This window comes from Ailuropoda melanoleuca, chromosome 14, assembly GCF_002007445.2.
Source record: "Ailuropoda melanoleuca isolate Jingjing chromosome 14, ASM200744v2, whole genome shotgun sequence".
Lineage (NCBI taxonomy): Eukaryota > Metazoa > Chordata > Mammalia > Carnivora > Ursidae > Ailuropoda > Ailuropoda melanoleuca.
The window spans coordinates 48,686,732-48,702,446 of record NC_048231.1 but is presented as its reverse complement, the minus strand read 5'-3'; the positions used below and the strand labels follow the sequence as shown (position 1 = coordinate 48,702,446).

The window sequence follows — 15,715 nt, the reverse complement described above, 5'->3', positions numbered from 1 at the left end:
CCTCTGCTTAAAATATTCAACAAGCCAAGGTGACATATTTTGGGGGAGCTTGTCCTGAACCCAACAGCCCTCCTATGAGAAGTGCCCTCTCATACCTGGAAAAGAGGACCTTCCTTATCTCAGAAGATGGAGGGACACTGAGCAGACCCTGAATGAATAGCCCTTGCTAAGTTTCCTTCAGTTTACTACCCTTAACTCACACCCTTTGTCCTGTTGTGTTTCCCACAACTTTCCGCCTGAGGTCAAATCTGTTATAACCTTCAGGTTTAACCACTTCTGCAGGTGTTCATTTCCTTAAGAAGTCTCTGTGTGCTGTAAAACTTACATGAAATAAATCTGTATGCTTTCCTTCTGTTGATCTGTCTTTGCCAGTCTAATTTACAGGGCTGCAGTTGGAGAATCTAAGATGGGTAGAGGAAGAGAATTCTTCCTCCTCTATGTTCTCTTGCTTACAATAGTGTCTTGTGTGTGTAGAACAGTGTCTTGTGTAGAATAGGTGCTCAGAAAATGTTTAATAAGTGAATGTGAGAACAAGGGAGGGTGGGGAGGAGGTTATAGACTTTTGGTGCAGGTCCCTTAGAAAAACTTCTGGCACTTCCAGTGGTTTCGGAGGTTGATGGCACTGGGGGGTTGTGAAGTCTAATTTCACCTAAAAATGTAAAACTTTACTGTTTTCTTTTTCTTTTTTTTTTTAAAGATTTTATTTATTTATTTGACAGAGATAGAGACAGCCAGCGAGAGAGGAAACATAAGCAGGGGGAGTGGGAGAGGAAGAAGCAGGCTCCTAGCAGAGGAGCCTGATGTGGGGCTCGATCCCATAACACCGGGATCACGCCCTGAGCCGAAGGCAGACGCTTAACCGCTGTGCCACCCAGGCGCCCCAAACTTTACTGTTTTCTGATAAAGGCCTGGGTTCTCTTCCACTGAATCAGGCATTCTGGAGCTACGGTGAACTGTAAGTCACAGTCTTAATATGTTGCAACTCCTTTATTTCCCCACCTCTTTAGTCTGGACTTGCCTCATGACTTTATTTGACCAATAAAAGTGGCAGAAGTGATTCTGAGTTGGTTTCAAGAAGCCAATAGCTTCCACTTTCATGCTCTGGGAGTGCTGTGCTTTCATATAGGCGAGCTCAGGCTAGACAACAGGATGATGATGGTAAGCCTTGTGCATGGATGGTGCTCATACCTGTGAGACTAAATAAGGACGTGAGGACAGATTAGAGACACGTTCACTAGAGAAAAGGCAGACTATGTAAGAACAGATACAGGTAATTGGTAGATGGACTGTTGAGGCCAAATGCAAGATCTCTCTTCAGTTTCTATGTCCTATGAAACAAGAAGTAAGAGTCGGCAAGCAGGCGAGGAATTTCCAGGAGAAGAGGGTGTGAACAGCCCTCCAAGTGAGTGGGTGAGTAATTTGACAGGAAAATGAAGTCCAGTTGCTCAGCAGCACCAACGATCTCCTTGATGTTTATGATCATTAAATTGAGTAATGTCAGCATGCTAGTTTGTTTTTTCTCCAGCTACATTTACTTGCTCAAGAGCGGTTCCAGACTAGGTGGAGAGTTGGGGCTTTTCCAGACAAGGACAGCAGAGGTAAGGCTAAGGAGGTGGAGGCTTAGCTACCACAGAGTAGCTAAAATGATGGAACATGGAATCTATGCTGGATAAAGAGGGAAGTGTGAATAAGAGCAGAAAAGTAGGAAAAAGGGGAGAATTCTGTTGAAGGTGAAGAATTGCTGACACCAGGAAGGATGAGCTGGAATGATAGGAGGAGGTAATTCAAGTGGGCTGCTTGAAATGCACGGAGTGGAGGGCACAAAGTTATTAGTAATTAGTAAGGTCAAGGGTGTGATCCTGGTAATGGGTGGCTGCGTTGGTGGGAGTGAGAAACCGAGAGGCTGCATAGGCATTGCAGGAGTCATCTATGTGGGTATTGAAATCGCCATGAGTTATCAATTGAGACAAGAGTATTACTGGCTGTTATTTCTGCTTGAACACGGCAAAAGATCTTAACTCCTTGAGCTTTTCATTCAGAGCCCTCACCACAGTTTGTGTTCGTCGGGTGATTATTTGACAGTAAACGGCACTGATAGTCTGTTTTGCTTACTGCCTGACATATAGTTGGCGCTCAAAGGCAGGATGAATACTATTCCAGCTATGGAACAAATGTAATAAATTATAGCACCAACGTGTTTCACATGAATGTAAAAGCAAGGCTCCACAAGGGCGGGTTTTTTGTCTGTTGTACTCCCTGCTGATTTCCTGGTTCTTGGAACAGTTCCCGGCACATATTAGGCGCTCAATAAATATCGTATGAGGAACGAATGGCCTTCAGCACCCACCGCGCCTGCGCTAGATGCCCGAGGCTCAGGCGAACCCTGGCGCTCTGCGCCTGCGCGGTGTGTGCCTGCGCAGCGCCCAGACCGGCTCCCGAGGCTGCTTTGCCGCATTAGGATTGAACGCTACAGGACCCTGTAGCAGCTGGGCTGCGGCGCCGTCCCGGCTTCCACCTCGGCGTTCCCACACCTCCTCAGCCGGGCTTTCCCCTTCCACGTCAGGGCCGGGACCTTTGCGATGGCGGCTCAGAAAATAAATGAGGGGTTGGAGCACCTCGCCAAAGCAGAGAAATAGTGAGTGAGAGACTCAGACGTGGGCCTCTGTCCCGGCGCTACGTCCGCGCCGAACGCCGACCTGGTCTGGGAATTGGAGGGAGGGCGCGGGAGAGCGAATCGGGAAGGCGGCGGCTTCCCGTGGGCTCCGGCCTGGGGCCCGGGGCGGGGCCTGCTGCACCTCCGGAAGCGGACTTGGTTCCCCCCCCCCCCGCCGGAAGTTGTTCCCGCTGTCTTCTGGGGTCTGTGGGCTGGAGGCTCTGCTGCTTTTGGTCGGGGCACTCCGGACTGGATGGCTCGTTGAGGAGACTGCTCTGTGCATTGTAGTTTAGCAGCATTCCTGGGCTCTAGCTGGTAGATTCCCGCAGCACCTCTCCTCCCTCTTCGCGACAACCAAAACTGACTCCTGGGGGAGAAAATCGCGTTGTTGAGAACCAGCGCTCTAAAAGACCCCCGTGTTGGGAAGGGGTCTACAGATGTACCCTGAAAATTCCGCGGGGGTCTCTTGTCATGTCCCATATACGATTCCTGGGGTTTGCGCTTCCTTAGTCATCTTACGTGTTCTCCCAGCTTCTGATACGGTACGTATCAACAAATATTTGCGGAATTGAACTGATCCTTTCCCAGTCAGTCCTTTGAACACTCCCGTCCATTCTCAGTGTCATTATTGCAACGAATTTTTACCCGGCAGTTACAGAAAGTGAAAAGTCTACAGGGTGCCATGTGTTAGATGCTTTACATACCTGATCTGAGATCTTTACAACTTTCGATATACAGAAGAGGTGGTGAGGCCTGGACAAGCCTTATGATGATTTGCCCAAGGCTGCACACTTGGCAGCGCCAGTTTTTGAACGGTGGAAAAAAAACTCAGGTTCTTTCTGTTGTACTGTATTACTCTTTCCAGGCAGTGTGTAAGGTACTGGAGCTTTTTTGGTGCAGGATATTCCGACAACAAGCTTACTTTTTTTTTTTTTTTTTTTTTTTTTTTACTGGAAGCAAACATAAAGTTATCATTAGAATAGTTCATTTAATAAGGACCATAATAAAGTTGTGTTAACTTTGCTTTAATACTGCAGGGGGAGAAGTTTATTCTGTCTGGAAAATTTAGGAAGATTTCCCAGAGATGATTTCTGAGCAGGGCCTGGAAAATACGAAATTTTTTAGAAGGTACATCCTGTGAGATAGAATCTATGTAGAGGGTGCTGTGTGTTTGCAGGTCTGTAGATATGCTGGGAGAAGAGTTAACGTAGAGTAGTTGCAGTGCCGGGGGGTGAACTAGAGCAGAGAAGTTGGGGCCGGACCGTGAAGAGGCTGCCCTTCTGATGGTCCTGGAACCTTAGCTTTTCTAGGGATCATATAACCAGTGGGACCTGGTTAGGTTTATTTTTGGTGAAGGAAATGTGGCCACAAAGTGGAGAATGTACAGCAGGAGAGAAAAGTGAGACCGTTGGCGTATGCAGTAAGCATATATTTGACCCAGCCACTGGAGTTGTTGAGGTAACTAAAAGTAGTCCTTTACTCAGGAGCTTAGATTTCATAGGCAGGCATACAAGCCCACAGATGAGTAAAGGTAAGATATTAAATGTTGGAATAGAGGTAAGGAAGAATTAATATCCTCAAGGTGGGGGGGATGGAAGGGGAGGGCAGGCAGGAAAAGGTGACTTTCCATGAGGGGTTAGTAGACTCACGATGAGGGTCCGAATTAAGTTAACAATACAAGGGGTGCCTGGGTGGCTCTACCTTCAGCTCAGGTCATGATTCCGGGATCCTGGGATCGAGCCCTGCATCAGGCTCCTTGCTCAGCAGGGTGTCTGTTTCTCCCTCTGCCCCTTCCACTGCTCATGCTCACTCTCTGTCTCTGAAATAAATAAAATCTTAAAAAAAAAAAAATCACAGTACAAGGGGCAGAATTGGATGACTTCTGTCAGATACAAATGGTAAGCCTTAATGACTTGACTGGATATGGAGGGAAAAGCTTGACTCTTAGGTTTCTTATTTGGGAGTTGAAGTAGAGGAGAGACCTTCAGCTAAGATAGGGGATATTGAGGCATGAACATGTTGGGTGGGGTAGGGCTAGGGCAGGCAGTGTTGGATTCAGGCTTGAGTGTGTTATGTTTGAAGTGCCTCTAGACAGAGTTGTCAGTAGATGACAGGAAAAATGGGCCAGGAGCTTAGGAGAGAAGACTGGGTTTTTCTCTGTTTTCTAATGATAATATGGTTCAGTATTGCCAGGTGGTTTTGTAATTTTAATCGATTCCTTCAAGCAAATGGTAGTTTTGTGGGTTTTGGTCCTATGGAAATTGATCTGTTGGCCTCAACAGAATTTCCTTATTGACTTAACCAAAATACAAAAAACACTAACAGGTAGAGCAATTAAATTAACCAGCGTGCCTTCTCTCTCCCTCATTTTTTTTTTTTTTGAGATTTTATTTTATTTGACAGAGAGGCAGCAAGAGAGGGAACACAAGCAGGGGGAGTGGGAGAGGGAGAAGCAGGCCTTCCACTGAGCAGGGAGCCTGATGCGGGGCACAATCCCAGAATGCCGGGATCATGACCTGAGCCGAAGGCAGACGCTTAAGAACTGAGCCACCCAGGAGCCCCTTCTCTCTTTCTTATTAGAGATGTTTAGTTGACTGGGAATGATTTGCTATATTTTTACATCTCTGGTTCTTTCCATGTGTAGCATGTTAGACAACTGAATAATTGTATTGTGTTTTGGGTGGGATTTAAGAAATTATGTTAATATACAGAATATAATGAACCCTGTAGGGTAGGGGTGGGGGATTAGAATTTGTCTTACTTCAGTACTTCCCCAGTTTTGTGGATTAGACAGACTGCAATTTAAGGATTTTATTTTTCTGAAGTGTAATATTCTTGGTAAGCTTAAAAAATTGCTCGCGTTTGGATCCTAGTATATCTGCAAACACATATGTTAACTCTTTTTTTTTTTAAAGATTGGCAGAGACAGAGAGCACAAGCAGAGGAAGTAGGAGAGGTGGAGGCAGGCTCCCCACTGAGCAGGGAGATCTCTGCTGGACTCCATCCCAGGACCCCGGAATCATGCCCTGAGCCGATGGCAGACACTTAACCGACTGAGCACACCCAGACGCCCTGTTAAATACAGTTAATTGGCAAAAAATGTTGCTTAAAAATTCTGGTTTCTGGGCAGTTCACACGACTGTCAGAAAACGAAGGCATATTTCTGAGGGCTCTTGGGGATTCCCCCGTCTTTCAGTTCAGGTGCTCCTGTGAAGCATCTTAAATGGTGTTAGTTGTAAGCAGGCGTTCACTAATTGAATTGAAATTCAGAGTTTAAGATGGCATTTATTTAGCAATTCTTATGCTAAATAAATTCTTATGCACACCTAAGTCTGACAGTCACTGGGTTACTTTAAACCGAAAGTCTGAAATTATTTTTAAAAAGAAATAAAGTAAAATATTGAAGAAAGGGCAAGTAAGGTAGGGACTCAGAATTGATGGTCCTTTGCTTTGGCACCTGAGAAACCAGTAGTGATCCTGGAAAGCACATTCTGTTGTTTTCATAACAGCCTCATCTTTCTGGCTGTCCTTCCGGTTCACAGGTGGCTAATTCTCAGCCTGGTGTGCTGACTCCCTGTGTTGTTGCTCTGAATGTTTGTATTCTGTAGTCTTGTGGCCACTAAGATCTCCCTGGCAGATCTTAACTAGGCCCTTGGTGTGGCGTATGCCAGTGGCTCCTTAGTACCTCTAGCCTCTCCTGAGCTTCAGTCTCACAGATGCAGCTGCTTGCTTGATGCCGTACTTCAGAGGGTCTCCAGCTTTAATGCACCTCAGGGCTTGTTCTACTCTGATTGCTGCTGTCACGCCGGAGTTTGTGGTTCTGTAGGTCGGGGCGGCGGGAGGGGGAGAGGTAAGTTTACATTTCTAGTACATTTCCTGGTAATGCTGGTCTGGGGGCCATGCATTGAGAATTTCTTCTGTACTTCGTTATTATACAGACATTTCAAAAGGAGAAAACCACATCTGTGATAGTGAGAGGGAAAATGGCAAGGTTGTATTTCACTGTAAATAAATTTGGTGGTGGCGGGTGAGATGGGGACTTTGTGCCCAGTGTCTTTTGTTAATCACCTACAGAGCCATTAAAGCGGGATTCTGACTTATAAGTGTGGTTGGAACTCTGTTAAATGTGTCTTCTTTTCATTTTAGCCTGAAAACGGGTTTTTTAAAATGGAAACCAGATTATGACAGTGCTGCTTCTGAATATGGAAAAGCAGGTATGTGTGATGATAGCCCTGTGACTCCAATATGTAGTCTTAACGTTCACCTTGGTAGAATACTTACACTAAATGCATTCTCTGAGATTTTAATAGTTAAAAAAACGTGCCCAAGCCCTTGCTTTTTTCCACTTGTTATTTTCAGATGTGTTGAGGGCTGAGTTAAAGATCCAGTGACCTGCAGCTCTCTCCTGACAGCAGAGGTGGGTAGGGTTGGAAGTACATATTTGCAGGTTTTTCGCATTGTTCAAGTATTCTTGAACTTTAGTCAATTGCATACTATTTCCAGGAGTTTTTGCCATATGCTTCTATTATATTACCTGTAATTGAATAAAGCTTTTTCTTTGTTAACTTTTTATTTTTTAATTTAGCCTTATTCTGAGCAGGTCTGCAAATCCTGTGTTTGGCATGTGTTTTTTTTCAAGAACTGCACTTTTGAGATACGCCGATAAATGTTCGTGAAGTGTTAGGCTGTATAAATATTTGAATAGATTTATCTGTCTATAAGATAAAAATGATCTGCAATATACAACAGAGAAGAACCTTTCTAAAAATTTAGCATTTAATTGTGGAATGGTAGCTTTCAGCATATGCGCAATTATTTTGGATTCAAGCATAATGCAGTTTTTGAAGTACTCTGAACACGTTTGCAGTTGTGTTTCAGCCATAGCTTAGATCACATTTGTTAGCCTAATATAGAGACCACCTACGTAATGTGCTTTTGATAGACTAGTTTCAGTATATCACCAAAGAATAAAGAAATCAGGTAAATAGAAAGCTAATGAGTCTTTAGCACTTTTATTTAAATCCTGACTAAATTCTCTCTGTCAAATTATGCAAATTATTTATGTCATATTTAAAAGGAAAATTATTAGAAGTTCAAATTTCACGTAGATTCTATGGCCACCTTGTGCAAGAACACTTTTGTAACTGGAGGGCACAACATTTTGCAAATCTTGTGACGGAAATTTATAACCGGTTTGTTTTATAAGAATCTGAGACCACGAGCTGCTTTCATAAATACATATTTCAGGTCTTATTTTCCCATTAAATCATTCTTTAAGGGGTTATGCAAAATATATTTAATCATTAAAATAAATTTTTTAAAAAGCAAAATATAGAAGTCCAGGGATGAAAATAGTTCGTTTGTTTATTTTCAACATTTTATTAAAGAGAATTTTAAGAGTTTGATTTTAACAGATTTTTTTTTTTTTACAGTATCCTTTTTTACTTATTTGTAAACAACCCTTGGCAAGTTTTCCAAAATCTGGAAGATCCTATTTTAGGGCCACTCCTTATTGTTTTGCTCTGATGATGACACTTTTACAACAGGGAGCAATATATTTTTGCTCTTTGGAAAGTGGAGATGTCATTTTCATAGAAACCTAAACAGTATAAAAGCTTTATTTAAAAGAAATGCATTATTAATGTTTTAGGCATTTATTTAAAGATTGTGCCGAAAAGAGGGCTTATTGTACAAATGTTGAATATGTTTATTGGTCTTCCGTTTCTAAATAATTTGAAAGCTGGAATAAGCTGTAACTAAAGCACTATTTTTATTATTGAATGTAAAACTGGAGAAGTAAGGTACTGTCTTGTGACAGGACCTGTTATTTGGGCTTATTGGTTTTACCGATACCGTCTTAGTTTCTCAAAGCTTAGGTGCTGCTGTTAGAAAGACTTGGTTTTGAGTGGAAGTGGCACTGATTTATTGCCAGTAGTCTACAATTTAACAAAACAAAACACCAGACTTTTGAAAGTCCTTCTAAGTTATCGGTAATCAAAAAAATTGTAAGAGAATTCTTTAGAAAAAAGTAGTGCTTTATAAAACTTCTTACGTATTTGATTAAAATAAGGATATTTTCTAATGCTTCGCACATGATGTGGATTTTGGTAATGATTCATTTGAAGATTTTTAACAGTGGATTTAGAAAGTCTGTTTTTTGTTGTTGTTGTTCTATTTCAGCTGTTGCTTTTAAAAATGCCAAACAGTTTGAGCAAGCAAAAGATGCCTGCCTGAGAGAAGCTGTCGCCCATGAGAACAACAGGGCGTATCTTTTTCAACCTTTACAAAGAAATTCAACAATTTGATGATTTGGACGGAAACTCATTATTTTCTTTTGTTATAAATTTGCTACATGTGGACTACAATGCTATTAAATTAGAAGATGATTAGAAAAATTTCTGTATTTTTAGACTCCGAAGGAGCATTTACAGAGACTTTTAATCATACGGTTCACACTGTTTTGCAGAGCTATATTTGAGAGTTTATTTCTGTTGTTTCTGCATTTGCTTGATGCTGGTTTTCCTTGGGATGAAGTTAGGGAAATACATAGGTGCTGAAGAATGAAATAGTAGTTGCAGGTATTAGAAATGTATAAACTGCTCAATAAATATTTTTAAAATACAGTCTTTCTTAGGTATTTGAAAAAAGATTTTTAAGTAGTTTAAAAAATAAATTTTCCTGAGGTATTTTAAAACTTAGTGAAAAAATGTCTATTTTATCTCATTTTCAAATTATGGCAGTAATAACTTTGCATTGCAGTGATACTTTTCAGATTAATGGGCAGTGGAAATAGCTTAAAAATCTCGTATTTTGTCAGTGTTTTTGTGAATTATGTAGTTGTGAGAGACATCAACAGGCATAAAATGATTGCTTCATCTGTTTCTAAGATTTGTCTTTTGGAACCAACTAGGGCAGTTGACATTGTTTTTTAAATAGTAGATCTCTAGAAACTGTTGATTTGGTTTTTTTCCTTAATTTTGACTTTGTTGCATCCATTCAGCCTTTTTCATGCTGCCAAGTAAGTAAATATTTTCCATGTTTTCATGTATTTGGAGATTATGTTTTAAATGTTGTTTTTCCTTAGGTCAGTAAATTTTTCCTAAGTTATAAGTCCATAAATAGTGAACTGTTTTATATTGATTTAAATAAAATCATCATTTCCATTTGTATTGGTCTTTACCTGACCCTTAGAAACTAAGTCACTCCTAACTAAGATGTACGGTGTTTACATTCAGCTCACCAAATATCTTTAGGACCGTTTTCTTCAATAACCTATGAAAAAACAAGTTAGTTAGAATCTTTTTTTCTCTTTCTTGATAGTCAGTAGTACTTGTGGAGAGAAACGGTCTTTCTCCTGCCTTTGTGGAGAGTATTTACATGTTTCAAAACTTGGATTTAGATTTGTCAGAAAGTCCTTTAACCTTTCTGAGTTTACTTAATTTTGCATCTGCAAAATAAAATCCCTTTAACTCAGATGTCTGTTGTTTCCAAGGCAATATTGCCCACAAAAAGAAAAAGAAAAAAAAAGGGTTATTAAAGCCTAAAGCAATATATAGTGCCTGAGCCAGTTTTAATTGACATAGCTTCTTCTATCTGTGGTAGAAAGTTTCTCCTCCCCGTTATTTCATTAACATCTCATCTGAGAAATTGTATTCTCTTTGCAGAGCTTATGAACAAGCTGGCATGATGTTGAAGGTCAGTAATGTGCCACAGCCGTTCTGTAGGTAAAATGAATTAATGACTACAAGGTGTTAAAGTAAATTTGTGTGGAGGTTGAGAAGTCTCCTAGCTGTAAGGCAAGAGGGGCTAAGATTTCTTATCCAAAGTAATGCTAATTGGACCCAAGGGTACATTGTATGTGTCTTAAGATAGGGAGTTTTAAGAGAAGGTATTGAAAGACAAGTTACTAAGCTTTATAACCAGGAGAGTGTTGCTAGACAAAAAGCTATGTGAGAGATTTCCCTACTTCTGAGAACTTCAGGACATTTTAACGTAGTAAAAATTTACAAGTATATGTATTTTTTACTACCATTGGGTTATAGAAAGAAGAGATTTTTGCTTGTTTTATAAAAGTGGGCATTGAAGAGAACCTTAGACCTAAGCCATTGCTATTTAATTCTGATTCTTGTTGAATGGAATAGTTTGGCTCATGTGCCTGAGCCATTTTTCATATTTCTGCCTCTTAAAAACAGGTTGGGAATTAATATCCTGTTGTGGTAAGAAAAACATGTTACTTTATGACAGTTTATGACATTCACTCTCAAAGTATGCCAAGTAGCAATTGAAATCAAACATTTACTTTCCATTTTTATGTTCCCTAATGTAGTAAAAGCTGTTTGAATTATTTATTATAAAGCTTTAAGAACTCACACTTTAGTAAAACTCGGGGTTTTTTTTTTAAATTTCTGTACTTTATAATCTTGCTGATTTTTTTAAGTGAATACATGCTCATTGTAGAACATGTAGAAACTGGAAAGACCAAAAAATGTTAGTAATGTATTTAGGGCTTTTTTCTTCTATTTTTCTAAGCACGTACATTTTCACATATAAACACGCACAAATTGAGAAAATGCTCTGCATAATGTTATCCTGCTCTTTACATTTAACTTTTTAATGCAGATTTTCTGTCATTTAAAAAATTACTTTTATAATGTATTCAACAGTTTTAAGAATTTTCATAGCCAGGAATTTCATTTCTGTGACTCTCTTGTAAACAAACAGATAGCAAAGATTTATGTGTAAAAATGTTTATTGCATATTGCTTAACAAAAATGGCAATTATCTAAATTTTTAATTATAAAATATTTAAATAAATTATGATGCTTCCTTATAAGAAACTGTTACATAGCCATTGGAATAAAGCTTTTTTGGATAAAACGTGCAGCCAGCTTGATATTAGGTGATGCAGATCAGGTTATCAGCAACAGTTTCTTAGCAACTAGAATTTCTTTATAGCCGAAGGAGCCAGGTATCTGCCCTGACCTCCTGTTTTCCCATTCCCCCTGAGAGCTAGGAAGCTCCCAGATGGCTCTTGTCGTCTTGGTGTACTTTGTGTCTATTATTAGGATACATTCCTTTAAAGTACAAAAATGCTAGAACACTATAATATGTAATCCTCAGCTTCAGTTTATATTCCAGCAGCTGCGCTAAAGACTTGAGTCTTCATCAAGAGATATTATTTAGACATAATTTCCGTTGCTGTAGTATCTGTTTAATTTGAGGAATTGAAGGCAGTACTTTGAAAGAAGGAAAAATAAATCTAGTGGATAGGGGAAAAGACAAGAGAATATGCTTTCTGGCATGCTCTTGTATTTAAGTGCCTTTGGATAGTCCTCAGCAACATTCGGGGTCCTGAGCTACGTGGCCCAGTGTTAATTCTGTGGGTTCAGATTTCCATCAGATTGTCATACAGACCTTCACATTCATCCCCCAGCAAGGCTTAGGAAGTGATAGAATGTAGGAGGCAGAGTGTAGGACACCGCTTGTTGGAGCAACCTCTGGCTCTGGCATTTCACAGCTATTAGATTTTGTATCCTGTTTGCTCCACAGAAGTGGTAAGGTGACTAAGGCACACAAACCACTGAAAATAGGCATATTTTTATTTTCTTCTTGATGATTTTGTCATGTTACAAGAACATGGGGAAGAATATAAAATAGTGTAACTTTTAAGAAGGCAGCCCATCCTCTTTTACTCCATAGCTAAATAATAAAAAAGTTACATGTGGAAATCAGTAAGAATGAGACCAGCAAGTTTGGTATCCTAAAGAATTTGTCAATTCAGTGAGGGACTGGATAGTCAGACTTGAAAACAACCCTTGAGGTGTCAGCGTGGAGCCTACTTTAAGATCTACGATGGCAACCCTAAGTAGATAATGTCTGTAAACTTTATGTCTAGCTTTTAAGTGACTTTTGTTCCTTTTTTAAGAAGAGTTTTGATTTGGAGATAATAGATATAAGGTGCTGAGACCTATGATTTCATAGTATGACACAGAGTTAATGTGTTGGTGGCACTCGTCTTGGAAGAGGGCTGCAGACTCAGATGAGCTCAGGGCGTGGGGAGTGACTGGCGTGCAGGAGGCAGGCCCGGGGGTGGAGGGCAGCCAGGAGTGGGGAGAAACGCAGCCACTGCCAGGAGGCACCGTGCCTCCCGGGACAGCTGCTGCTCAGCCCCAACCCACTATTGCCATGTGGGAACTCGAGCCCGCTGATGCCACAGCTTGTGATCTTTTTTAAAAGTAGGAAGCCGTAGAACAGAACCTTGTAAAAGAATCTAATTTAAAAGTACTGAAGGAAGATGCACTTGGAAATGAGGTACAGCCCTTCAGCTGCCGGTTCGCAGCGTTTGGCATAAGCTTCATATGTAGTAGGGACTCAGTAAATGCTCAAAGAATTTATAAATCTTAGAAAACAGTTAAGAGCAAGTGTTTTGGATTCTACCATTTATAGAGTTTTTCTGAAACTCTAAAGTGGTGATGAACTCTGTGTAGAAATTAACTGATACCTTTTTAGTTTGGCTAAATGAAGTTTGATGGGGAAGAGTAACCATGTGAAGGCATTTCGTCTTAAATACATTTGTTGTATAACATTTTGAATCATCTACTTTCATGAATTAGGAATAAAATGAATTTCAGATTTTTAATTCTGCATTTAAGTTGATGGATTTACTGATCTGTGCTGTATCCTTTGCCTGAAGGAGATGCAGAAACTCCCCGAGGCCGTTCAGCTGATTGAGAAAGCCAGCATGATGTACCTAGAGAATGGCACCCCCGACACAGCAGCCATGGCCCTGGAGCGAGCCGGCAAGTGAGTGTGGCCACAGCTCTCTGCATGGAAGCTGTTTGTCTTAATAAAGTCCTTTGAAAAACAAGTTTCCTATTTCTCATATAAGTCCCATTTTCTTGTCTAATATAGGCTTATAGAAAATGTAGATCCAGAAAAGGCTGTACAGTTATATCAACAGACAGCTAATGTGTTTGAAGTAAGTTTGAATTTGATTTTTTCCTTTAAGTATACTTAGAATGTTTAGATTCAGAACACGTAGGAAAATAGAGAAATGCAGTGACTGCTTTTTAAAATTTTTCTGTGCTCAAAATTGAACTGTGTTTTTTTTTTAATTAGTTAATAAAATGAATTAACAGCTTTGGTATTTCCCCCCTGCCACCTTGATCGAGTGCTGTTACTTGTTTATCAAATAACTATTGGGAGGGAAAAAAACATTCCTAGATTAAAGCAGCCAATAGTCTCTTTCCTTTGATTCCTTCAGAATGAGGAACGCTTACGACAGGCGGTTGAATTACTAGGAAAAGCCTCCAGACTGCTGGTACGAGGACGCAGGTAAGATTTCCAAAACTGTGTTCCTGTGTATCCGGGTAAACCTCCAGTCCACATTTGGAACTGTGAAGTAATTTGGGGAATGGCTTGTTAATCTTTTTGGTATAAGCCATAGGCACACCAGCCTGCCTAGTAGAAAGAGTGATGTCTACAAGATGGAATATTGAATTAAATATCAAAAGATTTGCTATTTTTCTAAATCTGATGCCAAAATGTTTCATGCATTGTGCTTTTATTGGTTAAAACCCGGCTCAGCAGCATGAGAGCAGTTTTCTTGATATGTTACTTGGTTAGGTGTTTTTCTTGAGGAGAAATAGCTATATAGGCATAAGTAACAATACCCTCAGTTCTCACCCATGAAAATTGACAGGTTCTCGCCAAATATTGTCATTAAATAGGGTGTTTAGTATTTATTTTTTCACCCTTTAAACATATGACTTAAGGCATAAATAGTTGGACCCCAGAAACCTAGAATCCTATTGGCTTTTCCTTTGTATTTTACTTTACCTTCATTTAAGCTTAGTAAACATTTTCTCTCACTAATAAAATTCTCTTTGCCAAGATGTTGTTTGGTAGTATTTAAGGTAAACACACTTAGAAAACTTTAAGTCTGAAGATAGATCTTTTCATTAAAATTTGCCCCTAGTTCCCCAGTGACAGAAAAGACGTAAGATAATTTTGTGAAGGAACGAAAAAACAAATGACTAAAGAATCTATTGACCCCTTTCTGAGACTGAATTAAATGTCTTCATGAAGACTACAGATTCTAAAATATAATTCAAACAGGCTTAAAGTAACATCAGAATAAAGAATAAAATTAATAACTCTTGCATGTTGTTATTGAGATAGACTACTTTATAAGACCTTTTACTGATTCGTTTTTTTTGTTGGTCTAAATGGAGTAGTGTTTTTATTTTGTTTTTAAATTAGGACTTTTATATTAAACCATGAGGCAGAATTTAATTTATACATATCAGCTTTGGGTCATTACCTTTATTTGTCTTAATTCTCTTGGCTTCCTAGAAATCCAAACAACTCTGGCAGCTCTCAACTTATAAATGGTGGTATAGTAAGTTCAGGTTAGTCCCTGAAAGTGTTTCTTTCTTTCTTCCTTTCTCTCTCCTTCCTTCCTTCCTTCTTTCCTTCCTTCCTTCCTTCCTTCTTTTTTGAGAGAGAGACAGAGATAGCGAACGAGAGAATGAGCGAGGAGGAGAGGGAGAAGCAGGCTTCCTGCTGAGCAGAGCCCAACATGGGGCTCAATCCCAGGACCCTGAGATCAAGACCTGAGCCGAAGGCAGACGCCACCCAGGCTCCCCCCTGGAAGGGTACAGAACCAGAGATGTTTGTGGTGATGATCCCAGTTGTTGCAGAAGAGGTGAACTATAAGATAGTACCTAGAGTCTGACCCTTTGAGCAGGGCCTTGCACTTACAGAAACGGAATGCGCCCTGGGCTGTACTCATTCTAGGGCGGACGGGCATGTTCAGGCATACTTTGACCTCCTTTTCTCATCCACTCCCCTAACGGTCCTCCCCCAAGGCCCCCAGTGCTTTCTTAGGGCCCAAGAGCTCTTAACCACTGAAGGCCTAAGAAGCAGAAATTGGAGGTAGGGGCAGAAAGTAAGGTCCACCCCCCCCGCCCCATTTAGGCATGGGCTCTGCTTCAGCTTCCCTAGGGTCTTTCTGCTTTTGTATCTATTCCCTTTCTGTTTTCCAGACTGAGATTTTCTAAA

At 40.3% G+C, this 15,715-nt stretch overlaps 1 protein-coding gene across 4 annotated transcripts in view; it reads left to right on the top strand.

Moving 5' to 3' along the window:
• The first annotated feature begins 2,416 nt into the window (after positions 1 to 2,416).
• The window catches only part of NAPG (NSF attachment protein gamma), a 36,553-nt gene continuing 23,254 nt past the window's right edge, over positions 2,417 to 15,715 (top strand). For 3 of the 4 annotated variants that reach the window (XM_034642077.1, XM_034642076.1, XM_034642075.1), the window contains exons 1-8: positions 2,565 to 2,635; positions 6,800 to 6,867; positions 8,834 to 8,918; positions 9,654 to 9,671; positions 10,318 to 10,348; positions 13,347 to 13,456; positions 13,565 to 13,631; positions 13,917 to 13,987. In XM_034642077.1, the coding sequence (XP_034497968.1) occupies positions 2,580 to 2,635; positions 6,800 to 6,867; positions 8,834 to 8,918; positions 9,654 to 9,671; positions 10,318 to 10,348; positions 13,347 to 13,456; positions 13,565 to 13,631; positions 13,917 to 13,987 (506 nt within the window). In that variant the 5' untranslated portion in view covers positions 2,565 to 2,579. Of the gene's footprint in view, positions 2,636 to 6,799; positions 6,868 to 8,833; positions 8,919 to 9,653; positions 9,672 to 10,317; positions 10,349 to 13,346; positions 13,457 to 13,564; positions 13,632 to 13,916; positions 13,988 to 15,715 lie in introns of all 4 variants that reach the window. The other variant, XM_034642078.1, reaches the window with a different exon arrangement.